Source organism: Malaclemys terrapin, chromosome 4, assembly GCF_027887155.1.
Source record: "Malaclemys terrapin pileata isolate rMalTer1 chromosome 4, rMalTer1.hap1, whole genome shotgun sequence".
In the NCBI taxonomy this organism is placed as follows: domain Eukaryota; kingdom Metazoa; phylum Chordata; order Testudines; family Emydidae; genus Malaclemys; species Malaclemys terrapin.
The window spans coordinates 61985466-62006888 of NC_071508.1; the positions used below are offsets into that span (position 1 = coordinate 61985466).

The 21423-nt window shown below is 48.5% G+C and overlaps 1 protein-coding gene across 1 annotated transcript in view; it reads left to right on the forward strand.

Moving 5' to 3' along the window:
• Positions 1-21423, forward strand: part of CCDC73 (coiled-coil domain containing 73) — a 159824-nt gene that overhangs the window by 66449 nt on the left and 71952 nt on the right. Inside the window, exons 6-7 of the mRNA XM_054026161.1 lie at positions 9680-9715; positions 12987-13061. Of these exons, the coding sequence (XP_053882136.1) occupies positions 9680-9715; positions 12987-13061 (111 nt within the window). The remainder of the gene's footprint in view (positions 1-9679; positions 9716-12986; positions 13062-21423) is intronic.

Consider the following 21423-nt stretch of genomic DNA (forward strand, 5'->3'; position numbering starts at 1 on the left):
GTTGAAGGTCCACGTGGCTACAATTTCGGCATTTCATCCTTCCATCCAGTGGAGGTTGTTATTTTTGAATGCCATGGTAGCAAGGTTCTTGAAAGGAGTCCTTTATCTCCACCCACCAGTGAAAGAATCATTTCATTTGTGGGACCTCAATACACTTTTAGCAGCTCTGATGGGACCTTTGAGTCTTTGGCACCTTTTTTTCCACTTCTGTGTCAAAAGATTGCATTCCTGGTGGCTATGACCTCCATGAGTTGCAGGCTGTGATGGCAGAGCCTTCTTCTACTCAGCTGTCTGAAGACAAAGCAACCTTGCAGCCACACATTGAGCTTTATGTAAAGTAGTGACTCAATTTCACCTGAATCAAGCAGCGTATCTACCTGTGTTCTGTCCTAAGCCACAGACAGACAAACCCTGGAGAAGCAGCATCTTCATTCACTGAACATCAGGCACTGCCTCACCTTTTACTTGGACAGGAACTAAACTGTTTTGTGCTTCACCTTGTCTGTCATATGCAGACTGGAAGAAGGGACAAGCCCCTTTTTGCGGACAGTCACCAGGTGGATAACTTCCTGCATCTAAAGTGATCAAAATCATGTCAACTACGCTCCCTCAAAAGCTGCAAGCTCACTCAATGAGGGCACTTGCTATGTCAATGGCCTTTTTAGGTGACGTTTCAGTATTGGACTTTGCAGGGCTGCCATTTGATCACCTGTGCATACGTTTACCAACTATTATGCCATTACTGCAGCATGCAGAACAGATGTGTACTTTGGTAGACCAGTCGTTGTTTAAGTAGGCTCCAGGCCCCACCTTTTGTGTGTACTGCTTGTGAATCACCTAGGTGGAATACATGGCTGCATCTACTCAAAGAAGAAGAAACAGTTACTACTTCTTTGAGTGATGGTCCTTATGTGTATTCCGCACATGGGTGTGCATGCGTGCCAAGTTCCTGAGTCCAGAAGTTTTCTCCAATCAGAGTCCATTGACCTGCACATGCACAGTGTCTTTCCTCGTGTTTCCAACCAAGGATATCAGGGACGGTGTGGGTTGACGCCACTACAGTTCCTTCTTACCTCCACAAGGCCTGAGTTGGAACCCCTATTCCTCCTTTGCTCTTATTTCATTAAGAGAGTTGTTGTATATACCCGTGTAAATATTTTTTTCATAGTTTTATAGCTTAGTTTAGCATTGTACAGTGTAGTATAGAACCCCAGTCGGGGGAGAAGAACCCTTTGCTACCTAAGGGCTATGCCCAGGTCCCAGGCTTCAAGAACTGTATCTCCTGCCCTCATTCCTTTTTCATTAGTGATGAGCATCAATGGTGCCTCTAGTGTCTGGGTGAGGCGCACATCTCAGTGAAGTGCGACATGTGTAAGTCCTTCCCGCCAAGAACTAGAGAGGCCTGTGAGCTCCAACTCCATAAGTTCCTGATCAAAGATGATTTGAGGCCCCAGACTCACTCTGATCCTGGCCAGGGAGACACCCCGGTACAGTGGCCTCGACCAACCACTAGTGCCCCTCTGAGCACAAGCCATGATGTGGAGTCTGTGACGGGTTGGATCACAGAAACCCCCTTGGGAGCTGCCACCCGATGTGCAAAGACTACCCCTGCTCCTGTTTTCCCTGCCAGCTCAGGACTCCAGCACTCTGTCTTGCTGAGCCAGACACTCCCGTCTGGCTCCAGACACAGATCCAGGGTCTGAATCACTTGTCCCAAAGCTGCAAGTTTACCTGAAAGCAGCTCACAGTAGTGTGCTTGTCTTTAGCACTCAGATGCCCAACTCCCAATGGGGTCTAAACCCAAATAAATCCGTTTTACCCTACATAAAGCTTATGCAGGGCAAACTCATAAATTGTTCGCCCTCTATAACACTGATAGAGAGATATGCACAGCTGTTTGCTCCCCCAGGTATTAATACATACTCTGAGTAAATTACTAAATAAAAAGTGATTTTATTAAATACAGACAGTAGGATTTAAGTGGTTCAAAGTAGTAACAGACAGAACAAAGTAAGTCACCAAGCAAAATAAAATAAAATGCGCAAATCTATGCCTAATCAAACTGAATACAGATAATCTCACCCTCAGAGATGCTTCAGTAAGTTTTTTCTCAGACTGGACACCTTCCAGGCCTGGGCACAATTCTTTCCCCTGGTACAGCTCTTGTTGCAGCTCAGGTGATAGCTAGGGGATTCTTTATGATGGCTCCTCTCTCCGCTTGTTCTCTTCCACCCCTTTATATATCTTTTGCATAAGGTGGGAACCCTTTGTCCCTCTGGGTTTCCACCCCCCCTCACTGGAAAAGCACCAGGTTAAAGATGGATTCCAGTTCAGGTGACATGTTCACATGTCACTGCAAGACTTCATTACTCACTTGCCAGCACACACATATACAGGAAGACTCACAGGTAAATACAGCCATCTGCAGACAATGGGAGTCATCAAGGTTCCAAACCATCCTTAATGGCCCACACTTTACATAATTACAATAGGCCCTCAGAGTTATATTTCATATTTCTAGTTTTAGATACAAGAGTGGTACATTTATACAAATAGCATGATCACGCTCAGTAGATTATAAACTTTGTAATGATACCTAACAAGAGACCTTTTGCATGAAGAATATTCCAGTTACATTATATTCACTTATCATATTTTTATAAAACCATATAGACTGCACAGAGTCGTTGGCAGCAAAGCCCAAGGACAAGCCCCCTCCACCCCCCCCAAGAATAAGAAACACTCTTTTGGTCATAAGAGCAGATCCCTGCAGCAGATTGCGCATAAGAGGCACATTTCCTCCCCAAGCTGTGCCAGGTTGGGTGAAACATTATGGGCTGATCCCGTGGAACCGGTGCCAAAGGGTAAAGTAAAAAAGAAGCAGGATCCTTTGGTACCATCAGTGACCATGGTGCTGGGAATCATGGAGCACCCAACTCCAAAGGTGGCTCTGGATGTTCCATCGGTGCCACCTCATCAATATGCAGACTGTCTCCACTCCTGTCAGGCCTGTCCATTCTCCTGGACATTCCTGCGCCTGGGGATGAACTGTTGCAGGAGAGGCTCCTTCCCCATCCATCAGATCGGGACCCCCCGGTACCAACAGTCTTGCTGTTTCCAATGGAATTGTTGTCTGACATAGAGGAATCCCAGGACATAGCCCATGTCTCTGCCATGTCTCTCCCATGTCACACAAACCCAGATGGACAGCCAAGGCAACCTTATCCACCTGGGTATGACTCTTTCTCCACGCCCCCCCCTCCCATCTCCCCAAGGAAGGTTGGTATCACTTTCAATGGAGGCTGCTGAGACCAGTGGTCCCCCTCCTTCTGGCCCTACTGGAGCCCCCAAGACCCATATTACAGATGTCTGGCACATATCAGGGGGTCTTATTGTTCCTTCCCCACTCACCAGCTGGCTTCGTTGGTATACGAGGAGGAAGATGTGGAATCAGTACTGCCAGTTCCGATCGGAGCCTCCTCATCACTGGATCAGGCAGTCATCCTTTTGCCACCCTCTCTACTGGATGATCCCCGTCAATACCAAGAACTGCTATAGAGGGGGGCTAGTGATCTATAAATTCTGCTGGGGAAGTCCAGGATCCCAACATCATCTCCTGAATATTCTTCAACCCCAGGGACCAACCAGGATGGCCCTTCCCATACACAAGACCATACTGGCACTGACCAGGATGGTTTGGCATATGCCCATATCATGTGTCTTCCTCCCACGAAAAAGGCAAGAGTTGCTATTTCATGCCAGCCAAAGGGACCAATTTTCTTTTTATGCACCTGGCCTCTAATTCACCGTGGAGTGGGTTCAACAACAGCTGTGGAGCGGGCTCAGCAACACCCACAGAAGTTGAGCCCACCAGACAAGGGGTCGAAAAGGTTGGACCTCCTAAGCAGGAAGATCTTTTCCTCAGTGGGGCTGCAGTTGTGCGTAGCCAACTACCAGGTGCTGTTTGCTAAGTATGATTTCAGTATCTACTGCGGGCTGGCAGAGTTTAAGGACAAGCTCCCTGAGGATGACCAGGCCCAGTTCCAGGCCTTGGTAGATGAGGGGAGACTGATGGCAAAGGTGGCCCTCCAGGCCGTGGTGGCGCAGCTGACACTGAATCCTGTTCCTTGGCCACCAGACTGGTTATGCGCAGAGACTGTTGGCTCCAGTCTTTGGGTTTCCTGAGAGAGGTTCAAAACACTATTGAGGACCTCCCTTTTGACAAAGCCAACCTTTTTAATGACAAGATGGATGAGTCTCAGCAGTCTCTGAAGCACTCGTGTTCTACTCTGCGGTTCCTGGGAATCTACACCCTGCCCCCCAGGAAAAAGCACCAGAGGCAGCCCTTCAGACTACATCCGCCTAATGCATACCCATCCTACTATCAATAGCTACCTCCGCACAGATGACAGAGGTCCCAAAGAGCTCGCTTCCCAGCCCCGGCCACCTTCTCAATCCTCTCCAAGCTGCAGTCCAAGAGTCATTTTTGATATGGGTTGAGACCTGTGAACAACCTTTGATGCCACCTATCTCACCCCCTGTCATCTTTGGTGGCCACCTTGCCCACAGTTGAAGCAAGATCACCGTGAACAGTTGGGTACTGGACATGATCCATCATGGATACTCCACACAGTTTTTTTCCTTCCTGCCTCATCACCCTCCCACCTGACTCCCTTTGGGGATCCCTCTCACCAATTGATTCTTCAGACTCTCTGCTTCTCAAGGGTGCGATAGAGGTCGTCCTGCCTCAATACCAGGGGAAAGGGTTCTACTCACCATATTTCCTCATCCCCAAAAAAGGCAAAGGGTGGAGGCTCATCCTGGATTTTTGTCAGCTAAATATATTAATCAGAAAGCTGAAATTCTGGCTGGTCTCACTGATATTGATAATTCCCTCCCTCTAGGAGGAATCATGATTCATTGCTCCATGAAAGATGCATACTTCCGTGTGGCCATCCACTTGTCTCACAGGAAGTTCCTGAGATTCAAGGTGGAGCAGCAACATTACCGGTTTCACATCCTCCCCTTCAGCCTAGCAACAGCACCAAGAGTCTTTACTAAGGTGTTTGTAGTCGTAGCAGCCCAAATAAGATGCCAGGGACTTGTACGGTATTCCTGTACCTGGACGACTGGCTTCTTAGTGGGACAATTGTGGCAAGAAGTTGTCTTCATGATTTAGTCTCTTTGACACCTCCTTAGGGGTCTGCGTGAATGAACACAAGTCACCTAGACAGACAATAAACTTTAGAGGGGCTCTCTGTGTGAGCCTTCCTTCTGGTGGACTGGTTCTCCACAATGAGCACCCTGATTGCCTGCATTCGCCCCAAGCCCTGCACCAGAGCATGCCAGTGCCTCTCTCTTTTGGGACACATGGCCGCCTGCACCTACATGACGCCCCTTGTGAGACTTCACCTGCGGTGCCTACAGGCCTTGCTTCGCTCTACCTACAAGCCAACCAGAGACCTCATAGACTCCAGGGTCACTGTTCCCTTGGACATTCTGGCCTCTCTCATTTGGTGGTCTGATCCATCCAAGGTCATGACCGGGATCCCTTTCAGCCCTCCTATACCAAGGGCCATGTAGCGGTCCGGACTCACCCCTGCGGCGCCCCCTACTGGTTTCTTCGGGGAATCAGCTCGTCCAGCATCTGGAGCTCCCTCTGCAGGCCGGTGATCCGGCTTGTCCCTACTTCTGGCCCCGTGTCCCTCCCAGGACCAGGTGCACCTATTACTAGGATGCTGTCCCCTGGCAGTACCCCACAGATCTGGGTCTCCTCTCCCTGGGGAACCCCCACCCACTATCCCCACCTTGCCTCAGCACTAGGCCACTGCCAGTCACCAACTAGCCCCCGCTCCCTGGGGCGCACTGCAGTATAGGCCACTCATTACTGGCAAGGGGGGGTTGGACCTGTTGCCTTGGACTAGCCCTGGGCTGTCCTCTGCAAGCCCCAGTACCCCTTGGCCTAATACTAGGCCGCAGCCTGGGGCTTTCCAGGCTGGAGTTCCCCAGCTCCTCAGCCTTTCCCCAGCCCTGCTCCACTACAGGTACCCTGTGTCTAGCTCCCTGCAGCCAGGCCCTTCTCTCCCTGAACGCAGAGAGAGAGTCTGAGCTCCTGGCTCCCAGCCTCTTATATAGGGCCAGGTGAGGCCTGATTGGGGCGTGGCCCCAGGTGCAGCCACTTCCCCCGATCAGCTCAGCCTGCACGCTGCCTGCTCCCTGGGCTATCTCAGACCCTTCCAGGCAGGAGCAGGTGTCCACCCTGCTACAGGGCATCATTGTGATGGATGCTTCCCTAACAGAATGGGGTGTCCACCTTGATCACCACAAAGTGCAAGCTGCATGGACATCACAGGAAGCCAGGCTACACATAAACATCATGAGACTCTGGGCAATCCATCTTGCCTGCAAAGCCTTCCTTTCCCTCATATTCTTCCTCCACGTGCAGATCCTATATAAAACATTACCACAGTGGTCTGTGTCAACAAGCAGGGAAGGGTGAGATCTCGTCCACTCTGCTCCGAGGCAGAGGAATTGGTGTGTCAGAAACCAGGTGACCATACAGGTTGTGTACCTCTCAAGTTCTTAGAATTCTCTGGCTGACATACTGAACAGGACTCTCTGCATAGACCACAAATGGGAACTATTTGACATAATCCTGACTGATCTCGTTGCATGGTGTGGTACTCCCTTATGAGACCTCTTTGCATCACAAATTAATCAAAAGCTTCCCATCTACTGCTTGAGGAGGGCTGTAGGTAGATACGCCCAGGGTGATGTTCTCCTGCTCCCCTGAATGGGTGACCTTCAATATACCTTTCTCCCAATTCCCCTTCTGCCTCAAGTTCTCCAGAAAGTTTTCCAGGACGGACCATCATCATTCTTATAGTACTCTACTGGCCCTGGCAGTTTTGGTTCACAGACCACCTGAAGCTCTCCACCAGTCAGGCTCCAGTCATTCCTGGATCTTCTCAAACAGGACCAAAGGAGGCTCAGGCATCCCAACCCAGGCTCTCTTCACCTCACGGCCTGGGGTTTGGATGGGCATCTATGATGGGGTGTCCACCCCACACAGGATTGGAAGGGGTTAAGATGGCCTAGCTGGCCAATTAATTCCCCAGGCTGCATCTGGAGGAGGAGCCAGGCAACAGGGAACTAACTGATTGCACACAGGCTCACCTTTGCAGTAACAGATGGAGCCTATAAAGCCAGGAAGCTGGCTACAGATGGGGGGCTTCAGGGAAGTAGGCTCCTTGAGTGGAGGGAGTTGGAAGGCTGGCAAACCCAGAGAGAGGGGAAGCCAGATAAGTAGGAAGAAGGCCAGGGAAACAGCAGCAAGGGGTGGGACCATGCAGAGACCTTGGCTGCTTGTTATAGGGTCCTTGGCTGGAACCCAGTGCAGTGAGCAGGCCTGGGTTCCCCTACCAGCCACTGAGAAGTGGCAAGGGTGTTGGAGTTGCCAGTCAGACAGCGTGTCTGGAAGGACTTTGAATTCCCCAAAAGGGGAGAACCTTAGTGATCTGGCCAGAGGTCAAGCCACGAAGAGGAGACTGCAGTCCGTGGAGTGAGAGAGGCACCACGGCATGACACCACGGGTGAAGACATCACCGGAGGGGGAGCGCAACACCTGGCAGAGAGAAATTTCCAGGACAGCCAGCAGGAGGCGCACTAGTGGTGAGTGAACCCTGTGACAGTGTCTAACATAGAACGTACATATTCAGCCTCAGTCCAATGGATCCTTAACCAGAGCAGGCAAGAGTCCACCAGAATGTGCTACCAGACAAAGTGGCACCTCTTCTTGAAGTGGGGGCACTGTCATCACCATTCTCTTGACACGGTGACCATCCCAGTTGTCCTTGATTATTTCTTCACCCTGAAAACACTGCTGGGGTGAAAACCTCAGCTCCCTCTTTGTGCAACTAGTGGCATTTAGTGCCTTCCTTCCCATAGTGGAGGGATGCTCTCTCTTCATGGACCCAACGACAGTATATTTATGAAAAGCTTGGTCAGAACCTTCCCACCTGTTGTCAAACCCATGCCCCAGTGGGATCTTAACCTTGTCCTCTCAGCCCTCACAAAACCACCCTTCGAACCTATGGCAACCAGTACCATGACCCACCTTTCATGAAAGTTGCATTCCTACTAGCCATCACTTTGGCCAGATGGGCCAGTCAGCTAGTGACTATGACGGCAGACCCTCCCTACATGGTTTTCCAGAAGGAGAAGATTTCTCTATGCTTGCACCGCAAATTCCTCTCCAGGGTTGTGTCTGAATTCCATCTCAATCAATCAATCCACTTACCTGTATTCTTTCCAAAACCACATGCCTCTCCCGGCACTCCCTTGACGACAGACATGCCCTAGCATTCTACCTACGAAGAGCTAGGCCCTTTAGAAAGTCTCTGAGACTCTCTTTGTTGCCATGGTGGAGAGATCAAGGGGACAAGCCATATCCTCACAAAGGATCTCTAAGTGGATCTCGAGCTGCATATTGTTCAAATACTTGAATGCTATAAGCCAGGGGTAGGCAACCTATGGCATGTGTGCCAAAGGTGGCACGCAAGCTGATTTTCAGTGGCATTCACACTGCCCGGGTCCTGGCCACCGGTCAGGGGAGCTCTGCATTTTAATTTAATTTTAAATGAAGCTTCTTAAACATTTTAAAAACCTTATTTACTTTACATACAACAATAGTTTAGTTATATATTATAGACTTATAGAAAGAGATCTTCTAAAAACGTTAAAATGTATTACTGGCATGTGAAACCTTAAATTAGCGTGAATAAATGAAGACTTGGCACACCATTTCTGAAAGGTTGCCGACCCCTGCTATAAGCTATCAAACTTCCCCCTGCTGGGGGTCTTACAGCTCACTCCACAGGGACACATACTGCCTCCATTTACAGTAAGTAACCTCCTCTTTGAGCTGCGATACAAACATGTATTCCACAACCCACCCTCCATCCTGTCTGCATTGGAGTCTATGCTTTTGACATATGGTTGGTAGGAACTGAGGGGAGTCGTGGCGGCTCATCTAGCCAGGGATAGGCTTCAGCTACGAGGCTTGAGCGCCACTCCACCTACAGATACTCCTAGGCAAAATTATCTGGCTCCAGTGCACTAGGTGTGTGCATATCTGCATCACATCTCAAAGAACCACAGTTACAGTAAATAACAGTTTCTTTTTGCACCTGCAATTTGCTTTTTCATCAAAGTTTTGTTGTTTTTTTTGTTGATTATATATTGTGGATCATCTACAAGGACTGAAAAAATTTCTGGGGTAAATGTCATGGGGCTTGAGATTGCCCCTGCACATGGTGCTGAAGGATTCGATCCACTAGTATTGGGTTAACCAACATGCTAGCTCAGAAAAAATAAATTAGCAGGTGAAGAAAATTTTCCTTTCCAGCTTGATGGGGAAAAGTTGGTTTTGGTTCATACATTTGGTGCTATTGTAGAACTGTGATAAAAGTAAAGCATTTACATTGTTTTGTGTACTATTAACTATATTCTGTTGTCAGAGGATATAAATAAAATTAAGCCTACTGCTCTAATAATAAAATTAATCATACTATGTTATATTGTCAAAGTGTAGGAATAAAATTAATCCTACAAAGGCAAAAATATAGATTATGTTGTTTTAACATACCATTTTAAATTTTATCCACTATTGGTAATGAAGTTACAAGCAAGGACGTTTACCATGGAAGAAGAAAAGGTACTGTGTGTAATTGCATTATTACTATAATTTATCATTCAATGGAAGAAATATGTGACAGGTGTGTTATAAAAATTTAAAATGTACATTACATTTGTTTTGAGTATAAACTATAAAAGATCATATAGTAACAATAATAAGCAAGTATTAATTATTTTTATACCAGTAGTGCCTAGAGGACCCATCTGAGATTAAGGTCCCAATGTACTAGGTGCTGTACTCAAATATAGTAAGAAAATATTAATATTGCATAATGCATATAAGTATACTAGTTTAACTGCACAATATTAAATTAAGCATAGAATGAAAAATGCTGACGGTTTTCATAAGGTTGACCTGGCTAAATTTTGATTTAAGTAATTGTACTTGCCTAAAATTCCTCGTTTCAACTGGATAAAGCAGGGGTCGGCAACGTTGGCACACGGCTCGCCAGGGTAAGGACCCTGGCGGGCCGGGCCAGTTTTATTTACCTGCTGACGCGGCAGGTTCGGCCGATCCCGGCCCCCACTGGCCGCGGTTCGCCGTCCCGGGCCAATGGGGGCGGCGAGAAGCGGCGTGGGTGAGCGATGTGCTGGCCGCGGCTTCTCGCCGCCCCCATTGGCCCGGGACGGCGAACCGCGGCCAGTGGGGGCCGCAATCGGCCGAACCTGCCGCGTCAGCAGGTAAATAAAACTGGCCTGGCCCGCCAGGGTGCTTACCCTGGCGAGCCGCGTGCCAACGTTGCCGACCCCTGGGATAAAGTATTTTTCATCTCTGATCTTAAATAACTGTTAATGTGCACTCTTTTAAATGGTTGCTGAATTTGACTCCAGAGGTGGCTGAATTTTAATGATCAATAATAATCCTTATACAGTATATAGTTTACACTTTCATTTAAATAGGTGAGTATTACAGCTCTTGTGTGCTCACACAATGGAAGTTATACAATATTGGAAGTCAGTGGCTCAGTCGTCCCTCAGGCAAAACTCACACTGTGCAGGTCAGAACAGCAAGATCAGGCCCTAAGTTTGAGATCCTTCTGGGTGTAAATTAGTACAGTATTAATATTAGAATCTCAATTGTGGCATCTAATACTTTTAAGGTTTTGTAATACTTGCATTGCAAACCTTATATTTAATCTATAAACTGCAAGATTTGTGGGAAAGCAGTATTAATTTTCTAATGTGTATACCCAACAACGTGTCTTGTAATACTACAGTATTCTTACACATGGAGTCTCATGCTTGAGTACTTTATAATAGCCACATATTTAAAGAAAAGAAATAAAACAAGGAAATTACATTTAAAAATATTAAATAATGTTAAGGTTGTGACAAAAGATAGGAAACTTGAAGTCAATATTAATATTCTTAAGCCTTCCTCTTGTACCGTTATTAATACATTAAAACTTAGGGAAATAAATCAGCTCTAACATGTTTCGGTGTAAATTTGAATTACAAATTTAGTATATTTGTATACTTTTATATTTATATTTATATTTTAAAAAGATTAAATATTCATCATAGTTTTCACTTTTTTTTCTTTTATATAAGATTCAGATGTTACAAAAGTGCGGATTTTGTATTTGAACAGGCATTTGTAGTTTTTAGTCTATGGGTGGAGACTCCAAGGTGATGAATAATAGATAAAAGTGTTTATCTGATTTTTTCCAGCCGTATTCCCTGATATTTGACCAAGCAACAAATAGATATAATCTGCAAAGGAGTCTGTTTGATTTTACTTTATTATTGAAGAAAGGTTATTACTGTAATACCAATTAGTTACCCTTCTCTCTTCAGTATCACCAACATACTTTGTCTTCTAATTTTAGTATGCGTTAGTGGTCACAATAAGTTTCCTGCTACATGTAGACGAATCCTGTAGTTGCTTTAATCAACTCTGTTTAAAAGGAGATTCTAGCGTTACTTATATACTTTGGCCTTTGGTAGAATCTTTAATAACCTACAAATAGGAGTATACACGTTACACATTACATTGGAATTTTAAGGACTGGTTTCACTAAAAAACAAAACAAAATACATGTGCCTTGGTTGTGTCCCATGTTGAACAGTACAGAGGTGTGCCACTAAAGTCTTGTCTCAAGTCTTGTCTACACACACAAGCTTGCATTTGTTTAACTAAAGGAGTGTTTAAAAACTGGTTTAGTTAAACCAGTGCAAACTTCTTTCATAGACACTCTTGTTTTGCTTTAAGAGTGGCTTATGTTGATTCAGCTGAATTTATTTCTTTAGCCACTTATGTTAAACCAAAATAAGACATTCTTAAACTGAAATAAGTGTCTGTTTAAATTGGTTTTTACACCAATTTAAGTTAAACTGGAATAATTTTCTCATGTAAACAGGCCCTCAGACCTTATCTACACAGAAAATTGTACTGGTTTAACTAATAGTATATTTTTAAACCAAGATAGTTAAACCAGTACAAATTTGTGTGTAGACATTCTTATTTCAGTTTAGCTTCATCCTTTTTTTTTTAAACAGGATTAAGCAAAATCATAATAAATTCTTTAACTGAAACAAGCGTGTCTGTACATAAACTTTCACCAGTTTACCTAAATAAGTTAAAAATATGTTGAGTGTAAAGCAATGAGTGCCTTCAAATCTAATGGTTAACAGTATCCACTTGAGGGAGAGGAGAGCTCTTTTTAGGTTGTACAGCATCTCTACACACTTCTAGGTGTCAGCTTGGTTGGTGTTTTCCAATTTTCTTTGACAGTTGTTGGTGAAGAGTCAAATTTTACACTGATTTATACCATTTTCAACACCAGCGAAATTAGTAATCGCTTTGATTTGTACTAATGTAATTGCATGAATAAATTGACCCATCCTGTTAACACAAAGGACAAATTCTCCACTAATATTGTATGCATTCCATTGTATAGGTAAATGGCTCTACAGTGTGCTGTTTTGGTATTTAATATCTTGGTTCAAAACTGGGATAATTCGTTAATCCTGCATTTATGCCTCACATTTCTCTGCCATAATGGAAATAATCCACTTGGAGTCCAAAGTTCCCGGACTACTTGTAAGCGGGGGGGAAAAAAATCACCATTGTGCTCTCAGTTTTAATCTCTTTTTAGCAGATTTCTAAATACTCCAGATATTGACTTAGCTAAATGCTACATGATTGTTTTGCATGCAGATTGTTCTCCATGGTCAAGAATCTATCACAGTAGAGTAGTGCTTAATATTCTTTACACTTGTGGTTGACAAGTTTTTGTCATAATGTGTTTGGTTTTTCCAAATGCTAAAGTATGACTTCTGATTTAAAGGGCAAATATCAGCTTGCTATAGAAACAAAAGAAAAAGAAATTGATGGGCTGAAGAAAACATTAAAACCATTACAGGTAAATTAACTTTATTGTTAAATGCAGTACTCATAACTCTATTTGTTGTTAAGTGGAAAGCTTTTCTTTATTCTTTGTTTTTAAAGGGGGTCTTCTAGGAGCTCTTACTTTCTTTTTTACTGTACAGGTGAACCTGACCTCCCAGCAGCCAGGTGCAGCTGCTGCCTGAGTTTCCCTCACCAGTCCACAGTCTTTCTTTATTTCTCAGTGTTTTTTAATTTAGTTCTTCCCTTCTAGGAGGACTTCTGGGGAAATAAAAAGTCCTAATGAAGTATAAAACAATGTCCTTTGCTCTCTCTGGGACACAGCCTTCCTCTTTCTTTGAAGTCTTCTCCTCTGGCTACAGAGAAGTAAAGGGGGTTTTCCCCCCACTCTCTGGAAGCCTTGGCACGGGACCCCTAAACAGGTGCCCACAATGGTCCTCAAGCTCATACTGCTACTTTTGCCCCTTCCCCTGGTTTTGCCACAAGTTTACCATCTTCTCCACACAGTACACAACTAACAAACATGTCTCGCTCAAACTCTCACCCCTGCCTGACAAAGTCACTATTTGCACTGATTGAGGTTACCACTGTTTGAAATCAGATCAAGCTACACATTTCAAGCTGTGAGCTATAGCATTTTATTTTGTCTACATGGGGCATTGCATGGGTGCAGCTACGGTGGTGACTGGGTACAGTGGCTGGAATGAGGGCAATCTCCAGTGTAGCCAAGAATTAAAAAAAAATATTTATATTGGAAGGTAGCTAGTGATAGTCTTGTTCTTAAAGATAAAGAAAATGAGATACATTCTGAGATTGGTCGACTTAGAGAGTAGGAGTAGGGAATGTTTAGTTTAAGGAAGGAGAGAATTACCGACAGTGGAATGTGTTACCAAAGTTCAAGTTTTGTCAGCTCCTAATTATTTTCCTACTTTTGGCTGAGTAGGTTAGTCATTTATTCTGCTCTGGGCAAGAAGGTAGTTATGCTTCAGATGCTCACTCTGCAATTGTAGATTAACTGGAAGGAGAATTTTCAATAAGACTGGCGGCATTTGTCTTGTAATTGTGCTAGAATACCTTCTGTGAAGCCTGGGATTTTGACATTTCTGAAAGTGATTGTTACAAGTCAGCTGCAATATGACTTGAACTCCAGTACTGCCAGCATAAGGCTCTTGTTCTCACTTTTTCTGGGACTCAGTTAATAAAGAATTAAAGGAGGGTAATATAATTAATGTCAATCAACATGGGTTTATGGAAAATAGATCCTGTCAAATTATTTTTTTTGATGAGATTACAAATTTGGTTGATAAAAGTAATAGTATTGATACTTAGACTTCTGTAAGGCATTTCACTTGGTACTGCATGGCATTTTGATTAAAAAGTTAGAATGATATAAAATTAACATGGCACACATTAAATGGATTAAAAGCTAGCTAACTGATAGTTCTCAAAATGTAATTGTAAATGGTGAATCATCATCGTCTTTCTAGTGGGGTGTTGCAGGGATCAATCCTTGGCCCTACGCTATTTAACATTTTTATTACTTGGAAAGGGTTCAGAGAAGAGCCATGAGAATAACTGAAAGATTAGAAAATGTGCCTAACAGTGATAGACTCAGGGAACTCAATTTATTTATTTTAACAAAGAGAAGGTTAAGGGGTACCTTGATTACAGGTTATAAGTACCTACATGAGGAACAAATATTTAATAATGGACTCTTCAATCTAACAAAGAAAAGTATAACATGATGCCATGATTGGAAATTGAAGCTATACAAATTCAGGCTGGAAATAAGACATACATTTTTAACACTAAGAATAATTAATTATGGGAAGAACTTACCGAGAGCCATTGTGGATTTTCCATCACTGACCAATTTTAAATCAGTTGGATGTTTTTCTAAAAGATCTGCTCTCAGAATTATTTTGGGAAAGTTCTATGGCTTGGGTTATACAGGAGTTCAGACTAGATTATCACAATAGTCCCTTCTGGCCTTGAAACCTATGAATGAATCTATGTATTTATTATAACATTTTTGTAAGATTGATGGTAGTGCTGCTTCTTGTTTTTCACCTTTTGAAAATCTCTTTCCATTACTACTAAATCAGCATAATAAATTGAACTTTGGATATATTTTTAAGAAATTGAAGAGATGACATAAACTTCATTTCGTCATCTGTATTATAAATCAGAAGGTATTAGGAAGGGCAGTTGTTGCCCTGGTGTTGGCATGAACTAATATTGGCAAATTAATCTTGAGATGGTGACACTGGCACTCATATGCCATCATCATAGCTTTGAACACTGCTGACATCCCTCTGGACAGTGATTTTGTGTAGATCCCTCCTGCCATATATGCACAAGTAACATCCCATCATGTAAGTGGTTTAACACATTCAGACTAGTGCTGGCATGGTGTGACAGGGTCGGTAGCTCACCGCTGTGGCGCCTCCTCCTGGCCGCTTCGGGGAATTAGTTTTGCGCCAGTAGAGCGCCCTCTGTGGGCGGCGTTCCGCCTGTCGTCTCGCCTTTGTGGGGTGCACGGACTTGCGTTGCTCCCGACGTCGGCGGCCTCTTCCAGAGCACTGCCCTCCGACAGTGTCCCTTTGTCCAATCACACCCCCTTTCGGGGGGGTGGTTAAACAACAGCCCCACACCCTCGAGTCCGATCCTCACAGTCCAGGACCTGCTGTGGTGCTGACAGGCCGCTCCCTGCGACCCGTAGCTGTGCGTGGGGCAGCACAGCAAACAAAGGGGGAAAAGGGGGGGGGGGGCTCAGGCCCGCCCACTACTCTGAGTCCCGGTCCAGAGGCCCTCGGGTGACAGTCTCACTGTCCTTCTTCTCCTTCCTCCTCTGACTATCCCTCTGGACCACTTCCCCAACAGCCCTTCTCTACGCTAGGCCTCCTCCTCTCAGGCCTGCTGCCTAGCAGGCTATGTAGTGGGGCCTTCTCCCACTCTCTCAGGCTGGCCTGCACTGCGCTGTCCGTGGTGCTGGCCTCCCAGCTCTGGAGACAGACCTTCCCCTCTGAAGGCCTGGGACGGCCTGACTGCTCCTGCTCTGGGCAGCCTTTTATATGGCTAAGCCAGGCCCTGATTGGCTGGCTCCAATCTGCCTTCTTATTGGCTCCCAGTAAGCCCTCTCCTGATTGGCCGCGTGTCTACGCAGGCGCCTAGGCCTGCCGCAGCCCAGTCTCTCTAGGTGTGGGGTAATCGCCCTACCACACACCCTCCCCCTTAAGAACCCTCCCGGGGGGGGGGGTATCCTAACCGGCCTAATGGCCTAGAGCTCGGAAAGCAACCTTTGTCCCGCAGTGGCTCGGCTTACCGGCTCAAAGTCTAGAAACTTAGCCCTTGTCACTGGGCCTTATGGCCTACTGGCCCCAAAGTCCCAGAAATTAGTCTTTGCCAACGGGCAACCCGGCTTATCCACCGTCTCAGCGGGGGGGTCCCACCGAAACACGCTGAGGCTTACCGGGTCCGACGTACCAGTCCGTCTCTTCCCTTAAGCTGCCTCCTATCTGTTCCGCTGCTGGAGTGTCCCACGGATCTCCTGATTCTCCACGGGTCTCGTGGTCCACCGCCTCGGCTGGTCCCTCCCACAGTGAGGCTCCCTCTCGACCTGGAGAAGTCGCAGTCCTCAGCGGTTCCAGGAGTGTGGGCTGGTCCTCCACCGGGGCTTCCCGCAAGGGTTCTCCTCCCACGGCCGTCTGCCTAGGCTGGGGTATGTTCCCTCCTCTCGCACTCTCTGTGCATTTGAGACACACCCCGTACAAGCGTGACGGATCCTCTGCCGTCAGGGCTAACTGTTCAGGGCCTCGGCAGTTGGATGGGAGCTTTACTGCCCCCTCGCAGACCACCCCCTGCGCTAAGGATCCCCCTCCTTGATCCGATTCTCCGCCCTCCTCCCCTAGCCTGGAGAAGAAATCGGCATTAGTATGGGCCTTACCCGGTCGGTGGAGCACCTGGAAGTCGTAAGGCTGGAGGGCAAGGTACCACCGCATAATTCTAGCGTTCGTGTCTTTCATGCTGTGGATCCATCGCAAAGGGGCGTGATCTGTGATTAATTTAAAACTATTCCCTAGCAGATAGTAACGGAGGGCGTCAATAGCCCACCGTACCGCCAGGGCCTCTTTCTCTATTGTTGAGAAGTGTCTTTCTCGGGGAAACAGCTTCCGACTTAAATACAGTACTGGGTGTTCCTCCCCGTCTACTTCCTGGGAGAGTACTGCGCCTAGGCCGACTTCCGAAGCGTCTGTTTGCAATATAAACTCCTTCGTGAAGTCGGGGTGTCGTAGTACTGGTTCTTGAGTGAGCCGTTCCTTGAGTGTGTTAAAGGCTCGCTCGCATTGCGTAGTCCACTGTACCTGTCGAGGTTGGGAGTTCTTCGTTAGGTCTGACAGGGGGGTGGCTATAGATGCGAAGTCTGGTACAAAACGGCGATAGTACCCAGCTAATCCCAAAAACTGACGCACTTGTTTCTTAGTCGTGGGGATGGGTACATCTCTGAGGGCTTGTACCTTACTAATCAGGGGTGTTAGTTTCCCCCCTCCTACCGTGTATCCCAGGTAGGTCACTTCTTCTTGGCCTAAGTGACATTTCGCCGGGTTAGCTGTTAGGCCGGCCGCTCTGAGGGCTTGTAGCACTGCTGCCAGGTGGTGTAAATGGCTCTCCCAGTCAAGGCTGTAAACCACGATGTCATCTATGTACGCCGCCGCGTATTGGTCGTGGGGTTGGAGGACCTTGTTCATCAGGCGCTGAAACGTGGCTGCTGCTCCGTGCAACCCGAACGGCATGGTTACGAACTGGAAGAGGCCGAAAGGCGTAGGGAAGGCCGTCTTCGCTCGGGAGTTTGGCGTCAGTGGGATCTGCCAATATCCTTTAGTCAAATCTAAAGTTGACAGGTACTTGGCTCCTCCGAGGCGCTCTAACAGTTCATCCACTCTTGGCATTGGATAGGCATCAAAACGGGAGATAGCGTTGACCTTCCTGAAATCGATGCAAAACCGAGTCGTCCCGTCTGGTTTCGGCACTAAGACGATAGGGCTTCGCCACTCGCTCGTCGACTCCTCTACCACTCCCATCTCTAACATCGTCTCTACCTCCCGTCGCACTGTATCCCACATTTTCTTGGGCAACGGCCGGTGATTATCCGTCACCCTCTTCCCGGGGTCGGTGGCGATATGATGACTCATTAAAGTCGTCCGGCCCGGGCGGGCCGATAAAACGTCCGGAAACTTCTCTACCACCCGTTGTAGTTGCCCCCTTTGTCTGGGGCTGAGGCCTGACCCCAGCGTGGCCGGTCCGGGGTCGGGAAGGTCCCCTGCTAGGGGTCCAAGTTCCGAATCTGGGGTGGACGGGCCAATGAACATGGCTTCCCGGGTTTTCCAGGCCTTTAGAAGGTTAATGTGATAAATGCGTGTCTCTTTCCGTCGACCAGGTAGTCTGACCTTGTAATTGACTGGTCCCACTCGTCGGATCACTTCATAGGGACCCTGCCATTTGGCCAGGAGCTTCGACTCGGAAGAGGGCAGTAAAAGCAGCACCCGATCGCCTGGGGCGAACTTCCTCCCTCTAGCCCCTCGATTATAGAGGCACTCCTGACCTGCCTGGGCCCGTTCCAGGTTTTCATGGGCGAAGGCCCCTAACGTTTGGAGTCGCTCCCGGAGTTGTAGCACGTATTGTGTGGTCCCAAGGACCCGTGTTTCCTGTGTTTCCCACTCCTCTTTCAGGAGGTCCAGTATTCCTCTGGGCTGCCTGCCATATAGGAGTTCGAAAGGCGAGAACTCCGTCGAGGCCTGTGGTACCTCTCTTATTGCGAACAGCAGGGCCGGCAACAAGGTGTCCCAATGTGAGGGGTCCTCCTCCACAAACTTCCGCAACATGGCTTTCAGCGTACCATTGAACCGCTCTACCAAGCCATCGGTCTGCGGGTGGTACACCGATGTCCGGAGGGTCCGGATATGGAGGAGGCGACATAGCTCGGCTATTAACTTGGAGGACACATTGGTGCCCTGGTCCGTCAATATTTCCCCGGGTATCCCAACCCGGGCAAAAATCTTTACCAGTTCACCTGCAATGGTCGGTGCCGTCGCTGTCTTTAGGGGAACGGCTTCGGGATAGCGTGTTGCGTAATCCACGACTACTAGTATAAAGCGGTTCCCTGTCTTGCTTCGCTCAAGGGGGCCGACGAGGTCCATCCCGATCCGTTCAAAGGGTACCCCCACGACTGGCATGGGTACCAGGGGTGCAGGCACTACCCCTTTCGGTCTGGCTCGCTGGCATTCTGGGCACGAGGCGCAAAAGTCTGCCACTTCCCGGTGGATGCCTGGCCAGAAAAACCGGCGGGCCACTCTCTGTAGGGTCTTCTCACGTCCCAGATGTCTGGCCCAAGGGTTTGCGTGGGCTAAGTGGAGGAGGCCGGCTTGCAGTCTCCGGGGGACTAACAGCTGGCGGAACGTCTCTCGGGTCTGGGGTTCCTGCGCTATTCGGTATAGGTGGTCCTGCCATACCTCAAAGTGGGGGCCCTGCGGAGTCCGTAATGCCCCGTCCTCCTCAATAGTGGGGTTGGTGGCTTGTTCCCAGGCTCGGCTTAGGGTTGGGTCTTCCCGTTGCTCCCGTAAGAAGTCCCCGTCGCGCTCTAACTCCACCCAGGCGCCCTCCACCGAAAGGGGTCTGTCTCCCGGACAATTTGCAGGGGTCTCCGCTGTCGAGGAGGTCCCCTCGCCGGGGTCATCCCTTAGCCTGCTCCCAAGCAGCCCCGTTCCCGGTGCTATAGCCCTGTCTGGTTGGGGCTTGGGTGGCTGATATCTTAGGAGGACCTCTCCGAAGCCGGGCCAATCTCGTCCCAACACCACTGGGTAGGCCAGCCTAGGGGCCACTCCTACTCGGAGACCCTCCTCCCGGCAACCTACTCCCATCTTGACCCAGGCTGTGGGATACTGGCGGATGTCTCCATGCACACACTGCAGGTAGATCGGGGGCCCCGAAAGATTGAGGTTCGGGACCAGCCCCTCTCGTATGAGGGTCTGACTACACCCCGAATCTACGAGGGCATTGGTGGGGTTCCCTTCAACCTGGACCAGGACTATCAATTTTCTTACCCCTTTCTTCCATGCCCGTTGTCCGGCCATCCAGGCCTGCCCGTAGCTGCAGTCCATAAAAGGGCAATCTCGCCGGAAATGTCCCTCTTGACCGCAGCCCCAGCACCTCTCTCGGGTTTCGGCCGGGCTTGGGCCTCCTCCGGGGGGGCCTGTTCGCTCCGGGGGCTGTTGCTCCCTCCAAGTCGCCATCCGCAATAACTTGGGTCGGGGTTCAGGGTTGGGAGGTCTCAGGTGCCGATGGCTGTTGCCTGCCAGTGGTCCAGAGGCTCCCGCCCCACGAGGGTTCCCCTTCTCTGCGCCGCCCTTGCGACCAAGGCTCTCGGCTGCTCGGGGTGGTGCCTCTGCCCCCTCGGCCGATAAGTAGTCCTCCATTAAGGCCACTGCTGCGGAGAGGGTGGCCGGTCGATGCCGTCGCACCCAGGTCCTCCCTCCCGGGGGTAGGATCTGGGTGAACTGTTCTAAGGCTACCAGCTCTGCCACCTGGGATCCCGTCAGGCCCTCTGGGTTCAACCACCTCCAGCAGTGGTCTCGGATGCGTTGGGCCACAGCGCGGGGTCGGGCCCCCGGAGGATATTGTTCCTTACGGAGACGCTGTCGGTAGGTCTCTGGGCTAATGCTGGTATGGTCTAGGATGGCCGCCTTAACTCGGGCGTACTCGAGTGCTTCCCGGGGGTCGAGGCTCCGATATGCGGCCTGAGCCTGCCCCGTCAAATAAGGGGCTAGTAACGTGGCCCAATGTTCTGAGGGCCACCGGGCAGCAGTCGCCACCCGTTCAAATGTCACCAGATAGGCCTCTGGGTCGTCCTTGGGCCCCATCTTGGTGAGGCGTATCGGTAGTGCCTCTGGGGTATCCCCCAGTCCGGTTCCCATGGGGGCGGCAGGGGTGCCTCCTGCCGGCCGTAATAGTGCGGCTATCTGTTGCACCAAATGTTCCTGCTGCACCCGCTGCTGGGTGGCCAACTCTCGGAGGAGCTGCTGCTGATTCTCTTGGTGCTGAGTCATCATCAGCTGCTGCTGAGTGGTCATTTGCTGCAGCATTTGCACCTGCTGCTGGGCCGACTGCTCCTGCTGCTTCTCTAGCAGCCATTTTAATAACTTCTCAGCCTCCATGTTGGGGTTCAGCGGGTTACTCCCGGTTCAATCCCCACTCTCTGGACCCCTTTGGTGGGTCCGGGTCTGTACCCACAATCTGGGTCGACCGTCTGTCTGCGCAAGACGCTGCTCTGGGCAATAGTCCGCAGTCTTGGCGCTGGCCCCTCGTATCAGGGGCGGACCGCT